Source organism: Mizuhopecten yessoensis, unplaced genomic scaffold, assembly GCF_002113885.1.
Source record: "Mizuhopecten yessoensis strain PY_sf001 unplaced genomic scaffold, ASM211388v2 scaffold3229, whole genome shotgun sequence".
Taxonomy (NCBI): Eukaryota; Metazoa; Mollusca; class Bivalvia; order Pectinida; family Pectinidae; genus Mizuhopecten; species Mizuhopecten yessoensis.
In genome coordinates, this window is record NW_018404940.1 from 2,658,020 (window position 1) to 2,673,761 (window position 15,742).

The following is a 15,742-nucleotide window of genomic DNA, read 5'->3' on the forward strand; positions in this document are numbered from 1 at the left end:
TGACATGAAAAATGTGAATTTAATTCTGACAAAAATGAGTAGCACGACAGATAATGATATGAAGAGTCCATTAAATAACATCCACCACCAGGTGGCACTATAGTATGTTGAGCCTCTTCTCCATCAGACCGTGATGATCAACAATCGTCTCCGATTCATAAGGATCTACAACAGAAAAAAGAAATCATTATTTTTTTATTACATATTTGTATCTAAATCTAATGTACTATAAAACCAACATGACCAATATTTCTGTTTCAAAAAAAATCCAAAGGTCTGCTTTATATATGTGTGGTTTCTGGTTAAAACAGGTTGTAGAATTACAAAGGTGTTTTGTTTATACAGGTTTCTGGTTAATACAGGTTGTAACTTGTAGACTGATTTATACTGATATCATGCTTACACAAAGTTGAGAGTTACACAGGTGTCTTGTTTATACAGGTTCCTGGTTTATACAAGTAATAGAATTATTTTATCTGATTTACTTTAACACAGGATGATTATGTGTATATATACAGTACACTCATGATGGAAGCTGTGTCACATCTTCTGTTGAAGAGGTGGCCAGTCATACGTGTAAATGCTTTCATGACGAGTCATGTACTACACATGCATAGATTTAACCATATAAAGGAACAATCCAGATGACCAAGTCAGCGTGAACTTGTGAATGATTTCTAACCCACGAAGTCAAGTGTATACGACTTAACCTGCTTTCCTCAAACGAGTAGAATTTAGATGGAGTATACATGTACGTCTACACAATGAACAAAAACACTTGACAAGTTTTAAGTGTGTTGTGGAAAGATTACTTGCCTAAAACAATGTTACAATGCATACAAGCCCTATTCACTTCTTTTGAACAGCAGCAACTTTTGAAGCTTTCTCTCATATTAAAATGCACATTTATTTCACTTCACATACAAACACATAACACTCCATTATTTCACATGGACAATTGATGCTTTCACCAAATGATGCCTAGATTTATCCGATGTCTGTACAATTATTTGACGCTCCTGAACAGAATTCTGACACATGTTGCCCTCAAGCAAAGGATCAATTCCAGAATTAAACCAGCTCCCACCAGCGCACTGATGACACAATGTCAAATACACAGTCCTTACATAATTTTAACATAACATTTGGATTCAATCAAAGAAGAAACATATTTTTTTGGGCATTTGTTTTTTTTGCATGTTTATTACATAATGCTGCTTGTGCAGGATTAATACAACATATTGTGAAGATTATTTTCTCACAATTGGCATAATCTATGTTGAAGAGTACAAATATACCATGTACTGCACATGGGCTGTCAAATTCAATTCTGTGAATGTATGTGAAAAGGTATGGGGGCCACCTGCCCGACAATAAGTTGAAACTATGTTCATGGCGGGGGACAAAAACCATCATTTATAATTTTATTGAAAAGTTATTAATATACCAACAAGCTACTGAATGTTTGTGTGACTGTCCTGTCAGACCCAGAGCCGGTGACCTACAAACGTATTAGCGTGTAACAGGAAACGTACTCCTTCCCCAATCTACGGAAGTAGGTACTTAGCCTCTCAGCCATAGCAGTCTCCATGCTTTCTGAGGTCATCACAAGGGAAACAAAAACCTCTTACAAAAAATTACATTTATACCCCTAAAAATAAATTTGATAACTTAAGTTCTAATTTATTCTTTGCTAAATATTTTTTTGAAGAATGACATATAAAATTATTTATTTTAATTACTCTTTTGTCAAAGAATTTTCAAACAAAATTGCTGTTCCTTTAAGTATGTGATTTCTCCCCCGAGATGCCCCAGTGTTTCAAATCCCGAACTGTTATCATTATGGAACTTATTTGATGGAGAACATTTAATTAGTTCTATACGCTCTCATAGAGGAAAGCCTTAACATTGTCTGTGATCCTTATCTAAACCGAGTGTCAGAGATCTCGATCGAAAGGGGATGACGCGGTGTCAAATAACGGGTCAACTGCGTACATGATTCAAGAGCAGATCCAAAAATATGTATTAACGGCAAAAGGATGTAACCAAAGGCGATAACATCGCCAATTTCAGCAGTAAATTGTAGAGAATATTGTTAGATTTATCGTGACACAATGAGTATTTTTGTACTTACTGTTAAGGATATCATCAAAGTCAATCATCTCATCCCTGCCTGTTAAAATGTCCATCATCAAACCTGAGCTTTTTAGTCCCGGTAGTCGTAATTCCTGGAACAAATCTTTGGTATTACAGAAAATCCTCTCTGAGTAGTTCAGTTTATGATCAATTAACCATATATACACAATATTTAGGAAATGGCAAGTAATGGGGTTTGAATCCAGATAAAATTAACAGCAGGTGGTAAACAATATCTACCAACTTGGAAATGTCTGTAAGACATGTATGTCCACCTCCCATGTCATTGTTTGACAGACTTCTATAAGTAGTAACAGTGACCTTAGTCTGGACCTTTGAACCCTGAAACACGGAACTCATTCAAGATGTTCTCATACTTGACCTTTGTATAAAGATTGATCAATATTTATTACTAAATAAGTCACTAGAGCAATGACACTAAATCTGGATCAATAACCAAAGATACATAGCTATATATATAATGTATAGAGGGAGGGTTCAGTAGGTTGATTTTACAGAATTTTAATCAAACTTTGTCTTCCAGTGGAAGACTAGATTAATTTTCCAATTCTGTAAAATCAACCTACTGAGGGACCCCTTCTGGACATGACTTTGACGGACCTGCGTAACACTATATAGATATGTCCCCATCCCTCTCCATATCTGTCGGCGACATAAAAATAATATATACTGGTATGTACTCCTGAAAATATATAATGACTCGTACGAATGTTTCAGTTTGAAAATAGCAATTTGTGGGCCAGCAGGTAAAAAAGGAAAATAAAATACTTTAATTAGTTGATACCCTAGCTAGAGGAGGTATTAGAACAATCAGTTTGTGGGTCTGTCCTAAAGACCCTGTCCATCTTTCAAATCGACCATTATACAAACTGACCCTTTGGGCGACTCTGAATTCCATTTGTAGTCTCAGAGGGGCATGGATGCCTTCTGTCTTTCGTAGCATGGCAAAGTCCATCTTCATTTTGTTCCCATTCCACTGCAAAGTTTCCAAGAATATGACATATAGAATGCAATTCAATAGAAACATGTGTTAGGTGAGGGGTTTTTATCATGTAAATATGCAAATCATTGCAGTTCATAAAAAGAAATTGTTTGAATCTAAGACGACAGTACCCAAATTGGATCACCAAACTATCATGTTAATCACTCATTGAAAATACTGACGATGAATTATATTCATTATGGTTGTATCGAAGGAAAAATATTGATGGGTGTTCTTACAAAAAAGTATCTTACACTTCAAATAAATAGTTTTTGTCAGCATATTAACATTTTATGATGACCTTTGGAATTTATATGAAAACAAGTTTTTCTTTAGAGTGAATTTATTTATATAGTCCAAAACAGAATGCATCGTCGTCGCACGCGCCATTTTCTAAGAACGTAAACAAAACACTGACTTTAGAGTTTGAATTACGTTTTAAAAACTAATCATCTGTAGACAAAAAATGGTGCATGGCTATCTATTCTAAGGTTACATCATGGTTATAACTGATCTGTTGACATATTTATTGATTTAAAAGTATTTTTGCAAAAAGTGATCTGATTTGGGTACTGATCTGATTTGGGTCCTGTCACCTTAGTACAGATCAAAATTTCTTCATTTCAATATCACGATAGAAGACACTCTTGAAAGGGACCTACAAATACTTTGACCAGTTCACAAGCTGTCTTTCAGTATTTCATAGGTTTTCAAAACTCATGAAATTTTCAAAAAAGATGCGTTTTGTTTTTAATATGTAGTCAACTTTAATTCATATAAAGTGCTAACACTCGTTTCAAGTTGTATAATGTAACAGAGTAGATTTCTATCATTTTTTTCAAGAACTTTATTTACATATGAATTGCAATTAAAAGTGCAGATCAATAACAAATCATGAGATCAGTCAAGATGTAATTTTACATATGACAAATAGAAGTATTACCTGTTTCTCGGACTGTTCTAAGGGATGCACTGGTTTGGAGATGGAGTCATTCTTGTCAAATCTAATTGGAAAACAATAAAACTGACTCTTACAATACAAACTACGTTCTTGAAATCTATAATTTACTGGTAAATGATATCAATAACTCACAAAATTTAGAATGACAGTTTATTTTACTAGCTTTATAAGCTAGGCATACCCAAAATTATGTCATATCATAAATGTTTTTGTCAATTTCCTTAAACAGTGGCAATGTCAAACAACACTGTTAATCTATAAAAAGGAATGGGAAAATCATTAACATTAAACATACATACATTAAAACATTTTATTCCAAAATGAATTCTCCATCATGCTGAGGCAGAAAAAGAAAAGAAACATTACCTAAATCTGATCAACCCAGGTAAAAAAGTTATTTATTTCAAAAAATGAAATATTGAATTTCATCTTTAGTACCGTTTTAAATTCTGGAAACTTAAATTAATTATTCAGTCGACTGTTGTGCTGATTATTGCATTTCTGCCAGTGTACATATTTTACATAAATATCGACGTGCAGCATACAACAAATCAAAACATACTTTTAAAGATTTTTTTAAAACCAGTACCAAGAGTTACATTTCTTAAATAAAATATTTCCCTATTCAGACTTTAATCCTAGGTTAGTTTTAGGCAGACACATTTTATTACTTATATTAGTCTTTTAATTACGTTTGGTGCTTTAAACACTTCAAAGATTGTACTAAATTATGAATGTGCCAATTGTAGTTCTTATTTATTGTTCTCTATTGCATATTTTCAGGATGCACCAATTCCCAAATGTACTAATTTATTAAAAGTCAAGAATGCACTGAATTTGGGTGCATTAATGGACTATAAAATTTACATTATAATGAAAGGCTTTCTAAACTGAGACATGGATATATTTTTTGTGAAAGCTGTAATGTTGCATTCCCTTAGGGATTCAACTTTTCCACACCAAATTCAACCTACTACGTACTAAGAGATAAAAAATATTATCATTTTACAGATTAACATCACATCTTACCCATGTTTCATCATTTCTGGGACGCCATAATTCCCCACTGGAACCTCCACCCTCTGTGACCCATCAGGTTTGGGGCGGACTGCCGGGTATGAAATATGCTGGAAGGGAAATACATTTCATGTTCATTGGATTTTAATACTGTTAGAATTGTTTTTAACAGCACTACAGGAGGTGCCAACAAATCATAATGCCATCATTAGATGTTGAACTTTTTACATTTTTATTTATACATATCTACATATTACATCAACTTTAAAATAATACTGTGATGTACCAACTGTGGACATGATTGGTCATTTGTAATATTTAGTCATCATGATAATTCCATACATTGTCAACCTATATGCTAACAGACCTGTGCCAGGTAACCTCTAGTGATCAGATAGTTGGTTAAAGCATCAGACTGATTTGTTAACCTCTAAGTTTAGAGAGTTTGGAGGCCCCTGGTTCAAACATTAACCTTGGCCCAGATCCTTATAAGTGAAATGTGTATAAGGACCGGACCTATAGGATTAGCTACTGTCAGGACACTTACGACTAGTTCATACAAGTGGTTAGAATGTCAATCTATAATTCAGAGATCGCTAGCATAATTCCACTTCAAAAAAAGAGATATAGAGGCCACTCAGGTTGTGGTTGGGATGGGATGCTACAATGTTGACTAACTGAGTGACCCTCAAGAGTTCAAAGTTCCTACATTTGATATCTGGTCTCTATATTATTATATATAATATATCACTAGTTGACAAATCAACAAAAAGACAATAGAAATATTCTAAACAAGAATAATATTTCCAGTTTTCGGTCCGGATCAGTACGGTTTGTTTATTAGCCACTGCAATGACCTACAAAATGGTGTTCGCTCAACAGAGTGTTGGTGAAAATAAGGGCAGATTAATCGTTTGGATCAATAAATAATCAATTTATCGATAAATATGAGGTATGTGTTGTGTCGTAGCTAATAGATTTTGATGTCAGCACCTCAAAATTCTCTGATACCAAACGTTGTCAGAGAATTTGTCATTTTCATATAGTATTGCGCTCTGGATGGCCCCACAACAGACATCTATCTGTCAAAATGTCTAAGTCTAGTGTCAGGGCCAGAGGAAACTTGGGCTCAAAAGACATCTATCTGTCAAAATGTGTAAGTCTAGTATCACTGGGCCAGCAGAAACTCGGGCTAAAATAAAAGTGTGAATATACTGTACACCTAGAGAAAAACTAACACTATTAAATTGAGCTTTTGACCTTTATTCTTTCCAATGTAATCATCAGATCTTAAGAAACAAAGATATTTCAGCTAATTCATTGGTTGAAAAAACTCAATCTTAAAGTCAAAAATCGGGAGTCTTTCTCCAAAATAGGGAGAGTTGGCAAGTATGAAATGTTAATGNNNNCCCCCCCCCCCCCCCCCCCCCCATGTATCATTACCAACGATTTTGATTTTTCTACATTATTTTGCCTGCAGACACTAATCTTCCATAGATACATAGACACTACTCTCATTATACCTTTATTAACATCGGCCATTTTATCAATGCAAATCCTTTACACACGTTTTCAATACACCATGTGATTGTCTCTAAAAAATATTACTGTCATGTTATGATCGGCTATGCCTATCAACAAACTATAATCTCTTGGTGTTTAGAACTATTTACTAACGTTACAGCAAATTCTTGAAAAATACTATTGTTGTTAAAAGAATCCATGCTAATCAATTTGTTAATTTTAAATTTTAAATCGGAATAAATAACATAATTTGCAACCGGTTTATTTTGTCAACTCACTGTGTTCGCCATGATTTTCCTGTAAAACCGATCTTGCGCAGAAACGAATGGAAACACATCCGGCATGAGAAATGACGTGTACAGGGGATTCCCTTGATGTTATTTTTACCTTCGTGTTTTTAGAAAACAAATGAAATCATTTAAACCACACTGACATTTATTTTCTTGTCACATAAGATAGGTTATGCATGAATGTGTGTTTATTTATAAAGTTGACAGGTGATAATGCAAACAAAGTTAAAGTTTGCATGCACTTTCTTTTCATTTTCAGTGGGTTGTTAAGTTGATGGAACAGCCGTACTACAACACAGGAACTCCCCCTCAAACTATGTCAAGTACCTTTACCTTCTGAGCCTTGTCATAAAAGTTATTTTAAAGTCGCCTGAGTCAGATTCAAACATGGGATATCGAATACCACTGGAAAGCGACTTTACAATGGATATATCAAGTGATCAGACATAATATCACTTATTTGGAATTTTCTTTCGAAGTTTTTTAGATAGCTGAATCTTAGACTGCGATCTCCATCTTGTGGATACATTATCCTATCAACTTTAGAGTAATGGAAGGCTTCCGTTGGCTGTTTATAGAACTCCTTCTGGTGTTTTCATCGGCCCAGATACGTAAGTATACAATACATACTAAACTGTAAGTGATCATTGATGACTTTATAAAAGCTTCAGGAACTTCTATCAGATATGCATATATATATATTTATATACATGTAGCGTTTTTTATTTAACATTATGAATGAGATAGATATGATATCAGAATTTATCTGTTTATAATATTTTGTATTCATAACAGATTAAAATCAGAGCTGGTTCAACTGGCAAAAATGTCCCATTATTGCAGTTCTGGGTTCTTAACACCAGTATATAAAATATATTGCATCTGTATGTACGGTATGAATAATTATTCGAAAGTGTGTAATAGTGATTGGAGAAAGGGATTATAAATGATTTAGATCTGACAACCATACAGAAAGTACATGTAGTTGTCAATTAAATCGTCAATTATCAATAATTAACCCAGATCAAGTCCCCCGAAGACCAGTGCCAGACAGGTTTGCCTCTCTATCGTATACATGTAATTGTTGCACTGAGGGACCTATGCGGAGTAAAACCACCTCTCATTATACTAACACCAAAAATTGGAAAAAGTTATTTTAAATGATCTGTAATTAATGTAAGTAATTAAATTTTCCCTAAAATTGATCTTGTGGCCTGCTCTCCATAATTTTTTTAAATAAAAAATCTTGCTTTTTAGAACTCTTTTTTTTTCTCTCACCATTTTCACCTGGTCACCTTGCCTCTCCCTAGCTACCCCACCACATCCTGCCACACCTGCACCCTACATGGTTCAGGACCAGTATTCAAGAAACTGTTCTGATTCTCAAACACAAGTTCTGACCACTCATTGTGTCTAGACTTTACTTTTTGACTGTCGCATCATATATGACTTATGATTTTAGAGTGAATTGAAGTACCCCACTGATCAACTTACAAACCTACAACTGATGTTAGCTCTATTACTTTTATAATCAATCAAATGATTTCATTTTAGCAAGATACATCAATACAAAAAGTTTGTTTTAGCACTGAATTCATGCTTTACCATCATTAGAACAGTTTCATGAATACAGCTGGACATGAATTCTGGCAAACCATCGCATTATGTCAATCTACATATACAAAGTAATACAGGAACTATTGAATATATAAAAATAATCTGACAGGAAATAAGTACTTGAGAATCATCCATGCTTCTTATTCATATTTTTATAATTGCTTAACTAAATTTAAAAGTGATGTCAGTAATTAAACCATTTAAAAAAAATCATCAATATGTAGATCTGTTTTCTTATCTAATTTATTATGATGATCTCATCTTTTAACTGCTTTGTTATGTAAATGAGTCTAATTTAGCTTTAAACAAATGAGACTGCATTATCTCTAATACTTCTAAATGCATTAATGTACATGGAGATGTCAAAGTTACCTTACTTAGAGCTTCGGTTTAGTGGTAGAGTGTCCAACTACAATGTATGGGGTTGTGGGTTTGATCCTCAACATATACAGTGTGTATCCTTTTTATCCCCCGCTTTCACCGAAATGTGGGATATTAATTTGGGTATGTCCGTCTGTCAGTCTGTCTGTCACGCTTCGTTTCCGTGCAATAACTGCAACAAATGTTAACCGATTTTCTTCCAACTTAGTAACAGGGTTAAATGCCTTAAGGGCTCGGCCAAGTTCAATGACCACTTTCAGCGAACTTTATTTGGCAGAGTTTGGCCCCTTGAATAACGAAAAACATCATTATCTGCCGTTTCTGTTCATTAACTCTCGCAAATAGTATTCAATTGTCTTCAAACTTAGTAACAGGGTTCAACGCATTAAGAGGTCAGCTAAATTTGACAACCACTTAAATCAGACTCCATTTGGCAGAGTTATGGCCCCTTGAGTAACGAAGAACATTATCTGCAGTTTCCGCTTAATAACTCTAGCAAATATTAGTCAAATTCCTTCAAACTTGATAACAATGTTTGTGTTTCTCTGTCTTTCCACCCATCTCGGGCACTGTTTGGTTTTCGTGTGATAATTGCTGTAGATATTGTACAGATATTTCAACCAAATTCCGTATGCACATCCGACTCATGCTAAGTTTGCCAACCGATGTGATTTGTGCATATTTACAGATTATTAATGAGGTTAGTAAAATCTGATGTATTAAACAATTCATTTACACTGTAATACATACATGTTCAATAAAAAGTCTAACTTCTGTATAAGGCTTTTTTTTTTCTTCGAGTTGCAAGCTATACATTATGACTCATCAGCACGATGCTCATATGTTTCAACCTAACCTCAATAATGTTTACCTACAATATGTCCTGCAAGCGGGAGATATAAATTCCACGAATTTGCTTGTCTTTATTAGTCCCCCAGCTGGGGTGATTATAGGTTTGCACTCCGTCCATCCTTCCTTCCGTCTTTCCATCCGTCCGAGAAGTTTGCCCGGGGCATATTTTCTATACTATTTCACCTGGAGTAACCAGATTTGGTATACAAGGACATCTTGGGATGGCGGGGTGCAGAGTTTAAGAAAAAGGTCTTTATGACCTCAGTGTGACCTATGCTTTGACCTTAACTTTTGAAAAAGTTTGTCCGGGACATATCTTCTGTCCTATTTAACTTGGAGTAACCAGATTTGGTGTACAAGGACATCTTGGGATAGCGTAGTGCAGAGTGCAAGAATTAGGTCACTGTGACCTATGGCTTGACCTTTGATCTTTACTTTTGAAAATGTTTATCCGGAGCATTTCTTCTATACTATTTCACCTGGGGTAGCCAGATTTGGTGCACAAGGATATCTTGGGGTGACAGAGTACAGAGTGCAAGAATTAGGTCACTGTGACTTATGACTTGACCTTTAACCTTCACCTTTGAAAATGTTTGTCTGTGGCTAATCTTCTATACAATTTCACCTAGAGTAACCAGATTTAGTGTACAATGACATCTTGGTATGATGGAGTGCAGATTGCAAGAAGGTCACTGTGACCTATGACTTGACCTTTGACCTTCACTTTTTAAAAGTGTTTGTCCAGGACATATCTTCTCTACTATATCACCTGGAGTATCCAGTTTTGGTGTACAAGGACATCTTGGGATGGCAGAGTGCAAGAATTAGGTCACTGAAGTATGATTAGACCTTTGAACTTTGACCTTTAATTTTCAAAAAGTTTTGTTGGGGGCATATCTTCTATACTCTTTCACCTGGAGTAACCAGATTTGGTGTACATGGACATCTTGGGATGACGGAGTGCAAGAAGTAAGTCACTATGGCCTCACTGTGATCTATGCTTCCTGACATAAATGTACTCTTCGTTAAATATAGAAATCATCACCGGTGGGGGACTATCGATTGCCTTGCAATACTTTGCCTTGTTATTTTCCTATTACACCTTTGCAGCTTAAGTATTTACTGGATATAGACTGAAGACTAAAGAGCTGTGATTTAGTTTACAGCTACTTGTGCTCATGATGCTGAATGAAATAACAGAAACTTACAGATGCAGATTTGTGTTGTTTCGTTGTTTCATCTTTCATACCTTCATGTCTTTTGTGCCTAACCTTAACTGTTTTAGCAATTTTCAAGAAAGCCATGTTAAAGTCATGATCACTGTTTCTAAATTTATATATAAACCTTCTACCTACCCTAATTTTTTCAGACATATAACCGGAAAAAAAACATGTTTGTTTCCTGTTAAGTTGAACAAGCCTTTCAACAACTGAGTGATGCGACACTTGATGATTAAAGTGACATACATTTATGATATAAACATCCCTGACCTATATGTGTATATCAAACATAAACCATTAATAAAGTGGTGACACACATAATGCACAGAACTTTTATACATGTAGCGTGCAGTTCAATTGTTGACCGCTGCAATAGACCTATTACGTATACATGTACATGTATACAGTTAACTAATTCACCCCTGAAGACACATTTGAACTCTTCCAATTCAAAGGTTTGTATAGTTTATTATGAAATTTCAGGGGTGAATAAGTTCATAGTTACAATTTATACTGTACTTGACCTAATATGGGCACCAGCTGGTGCAGGTTAATCACTTAATGACTAATGGGGCACCTTTAAAATTTCCTTAATAGCATACCTAATATTTGACTATTTTCCAATCATGAGAGAGATACTGTAATATCTTTATCCCATTCCAAAGTAGAATTCCCCTATAACAAGAGATGAGGTGCATCATTCTGACAGGTTGCATTGGTCACAATATTGGCAGATATTATTCCTCTTCACTTTTCTTTTTATTCAGCATACTTACAAAATCCAAAATGGGGAGAAAAAAAATGAAAACCTTTCAAATTAAATTGTTCAATCACTGGGGACATAGTTACTCGATTATGTGCCCTTATTACATCAAATAATTTAGGTACACCCAATTTGCACAGCCCCAGATTGCATTCTTTCTGTAAAATTGTCTTTTCCTTCAAAGGATCCCAGCTGTCTAATTGTAGGTTAAAACACTAGAGAATTCCACTACAGTTTTTCGTATATGAAGTAACCTCCCATTCAATTCTTTTTTAGGTCACCTGAGCTTTGCTCAAGTGACCTATTCTAATCGCTTTCCGTCCATCGTCGTCCGTCGTGGGTAAACTTTTTACATGGGATTCCTACCCCAAACCATGGGGCCCCAAAGGGGTCAGACTTAGTCAGAATCATCTTTGGTGAATGAGGGTATTACATTGTAAAATTAGGATTTCTGCCCAATCCCCAGAGGCTAGGGCGGGGCCCCAAAGGGAAAATTTACCAATATTTTAAAATTCTTATCCTTTGATGACATGACAAGTATTGTATTTCACTTAGTTTACATGCTGATTTCCACATCACATCTAAACAATAAAATAAAGCTACCAGTATCTATGATATAACTCAGGTGACCTTGCAATTGGGCCTCTTGTTAATATAACCAGACCAGGGTTGTACAGTTGCCCAGGTTGCTCCGTATGTTAGAGCGGCAGAGTAATCATCACAGGTCCGGGATTCAAATTCTCGTTTGGCTTCATTACATGGTTTACGTTTCACTCAGAACACACTGCACTGTCCATGCAGTGTTAGACAATAATTGAATTTGGCCCTCCAGCTTCCAAAAATATCATATTGGATAGGTTCTCAAATAACCTTTGATATTTTCAAAATTTCAGTCTCTTAACCTGGGTGCTTGCCTTGTCTTTAAATAACTGTTATTTACAGTGTTAAGTGTCATGTGGTAACATACATGGTATAGGATTGCCTAAATGATCACTCTCTTGCAGATCGAACGTTACTTTTATCTACCCATATTGTTTAAATTTAGGAGCCAAAAACAAAAATTGGCCCAATTGTTTTGTTTGGCCCATCTCCAGTCATGCTGATGTTTTGTTTACACTTCTTGCTAAATGTGATTATGACATAAAGTGTTTTATATTGGAATCAGCAGTAACAGTGCTAACAATATTTAAGGTTGGCACCTGTTTTATATTGTAATCAGCGGTAACAGTGCTAACAATATTTAAGGTTGGCACCTGTTTTATATTGTAATCAGCAGTAACAGTGCTAACAATATTTAGGGTTGGCACCTGTTTTATATTGTAATCAGCAGTAACAGTGCTAACAATATTTAAGGTTGGCACCTGTTTTATATTGTAATCAGCAGTAACAGTGCTAACAATATTTAGGGTTGGCACCTGTTTTATATTGTAATCAGCAGTAACAGTGCTAACAATATTTAAGGTTGGCACCTGTTTTATATTGTAATCAGCAGTAACAGTGCTAACAATATTTAGGGTTGGCACCTGTTTTATATTGTAATCAGCAGTAACAGTGCTAACAATATTTAAGGTTGGCACCTGTTTTATATTGTAATCAGCAGTAACAGTGCTAACAATATTTAGGGTTGGCACCTGTTTTATATTGTAATCAGCAGTAACAGTGCTAACAATATTTAGGGTTGGCACCTGTTTTATATTGTAATCAGCAGTAACAGTGCTAACAATATTTAGGGTTGGCACCTGTTTTATATTGTAATCAGCAGTAACAGTGCTAACAATATTTAGGGTTGGCACCTGTTTTATATTGTAATCAGCAGTAACAGTGCTAACAATATTTAGGGTTGGCACCTGTTTTATATTGTAATCAGCAGTAACAGTGCTAACAATATTTAGGGTTGGCACCTGTTTTATATTGTAATCAGCAGTAACAGTGCTAACAATATTTAGGGTTGGCACCTGTTTTATATTGTAATCAGCAGTAACAGTGCTAACAATATTTAGGGTTGGCACCTGTTTTATATTGTAATCAGCAGTAACAGTGCTAACAATATTTAGGGTTGGCACCTGTTTTATATTGTAATCAGCAGTAACAGTGCTAACAATATTTAGGGTTGGCACCTGTTTTATATTGTAATCAGCAGTAACAGTGCTAACAATATTTAGGGTTGGCACCTGTTTTATATTGTAATCAGCAGTAACAGTGCTAACAATATTTAGGGTTGGCACCTGTTTTATATTGTAATCAGCAGTAACAGTGCTAACAATATTTAGGGTTGGCACCTGTTTTATATTGGAATCAGCAGTAACAGTGCTAACAATATTTAGGGTTGGCACCTGTTTTATATTGTAATCAGCAGTAACAGTGCTAACAATATTTAAGGTTGGATCCTGATCTTTACTTTCTTGAAAAGTTTGGCCATGTGGTTTCTTGCAATTTCTTTTTACTTCTGTTTAAAGTCGACTCATGATCACTTAACTCCATTCTCAAGTCACCTTGCTTACCTTTATAGCTACCATCAAGTCACTCTTTTTACTTCTATCCTCAAGTCACCTTCTTACAAAATGTACCTTTGCGCTTTACTCCTGCCCTCAAGTCACCTTTTAAGTCTTTCCTCAAATGACACTTTACTTCTACCCTTAAATCACACTCTTGCTCTGACCCTCAATTTACCCCCTTACACCTTTAAGCTACCTTCATGTCACTCCTTACCGCTGTCCTCAATTTTATTCCTGTTGTCATGTCAACCCCTAATTCCTTCCCTCAAGTTACATGTATAGCCCTGCCCTCAAGTCAGCCTTTACCAGTGTCCTCAAGTCACGCTGTTACCTCTGTCCTCAAGTCATCCTCTTTACCCTCAAGTCACAACTATCCTCAATCAAGTCAACTAGGTTATCCATTACTCCTTTCTTCAAGCTTAAGTTACCCCTTTACCCCTGTACTCAAGTCACACTGTTACCTCTGTCCTCAAGTCATCCTCTTTACCCTCAAGTCACAGCTGTCCTCGATCAAGTCAACTGGGTTATCCATTACTCCTTTCTTCAAGCTTAAGTTACCCCTTTACCAGTGTCCTCAAGTCACACTGTTACCTCTGTCCTCAAGTCATCCTCTTTACCCTCAAGTCACAGCTATCCTCGATCAAGTCAACTGGGCTATACATTGCTCCTTTCCTCAAGCTTAAGTTACCCCTTTACCCCTGCCCTCAGGTCTCCCTCTCATCTCTAACCTCAAGTCGGATTTCTCATCAATCTACAATGGCAGTGATACACATGAATCAGTTATAAAATTAGACACCTCCAACTTCTCCCTCCCTCATCAAATACACTGCAGCAGGATGTGCATACACAGTGTATACAAAGTTAATTGATGTTACGTTTGTTTACATCAGTGGTAGACATTCCGTTACCACATCAATCTCCCAGCAGGTTGTTCCTCATGGATGTTTAAAATAGAGTGTACTTAGTGGCACGTTGTAAAATTAAAAAGGCAGCTACTGTACTCACATACTGAAGGTATTTGTATTTTCAGGAGTGTATATTTTCCTGACTGATGTGTTTTTCGAGATTTATTTCTATATTCATGCGATTCAGCTTTGCATTTCACAAATAAATGTGAAGATATAGATTCATGAAACACGAGTGATTCGTATATTAATTATGATGTACAGTTGTTCAGGAATCCCTCTTCAATGTTATAATGTCTACTTTAATTTTTCTGGGTGTACATGCAAGGAGAAAGGTCCATATATATCAGATAAGTAGCTTTTGCAAAATGGATCGCTTTTCACAAAAAGAGATTTTCAATTCTTAAATGTGTTCACATGCACACAGTTAATCAATGTTTTACAGTGGTACAATTAAATTGGATTACATAGCTATGCAACTACATCAAAAAAATATTCGAACTCTGAAATGACATGTAGTTATTTGTTAAAAACAAACATTTTGTGCGAGGACTATTCGTTGTGCTTATATTAGGACA

General features: G+C 35.4%; 2 protein-coding genes across 4 annotated transcripts in view; one reads left to right on the forward strand and one right to left on the reverse strand.

Annotated features, from left to right (window-relative positions):
* Positions 1-7,009, reverse strand: LOC110447180 (proteasome maturation protein-like). The gene is made up of 6 exons (XM_021492706.1): positions 6,920-7,009; positions 5,130-5,227; positions 4,083-4,143; positions 3,032-3,133; positions 2,135-2,228; positions 1-165 (listed from the first exon to the last, which is right to left on the reverse strand). Exons 1-6 carry the CDS (start codon positions 6,983-6,985, stop codon positions 98-100), a joined length of 489 nt encoding a protein of 162 aa, XP_021348381.1. The 5' UTR covers positions 6,986-7,009; the 3' UTR covers positions 1-97.
* A 230-nt stretch (positions 7,010-7,239) lies between these two features.
* LOC110447179 (vascular endothelial growth factor receptor 1-like) overlaps positions 7,240-15,742 on the forward strand; it is a 53,574-nt gene continuing 45,071 nt past the window's right edge. For all 3 annotated transcript variants that reach the window (XM_021492701.1, XM_021492702.1, XM_021492703.1), the window contains exon 1: positions 7,240-7,542. In XM_021492701.1, coding sequence (XP_021348376.1) covers positions 7,482-7,542 — 61 coding nt within the window. In that variant the 5' untranslated portion in view covers positions 7,240-7,481. The remainder of the gene's footprint in view (positions 7,543-15,742) is intronic.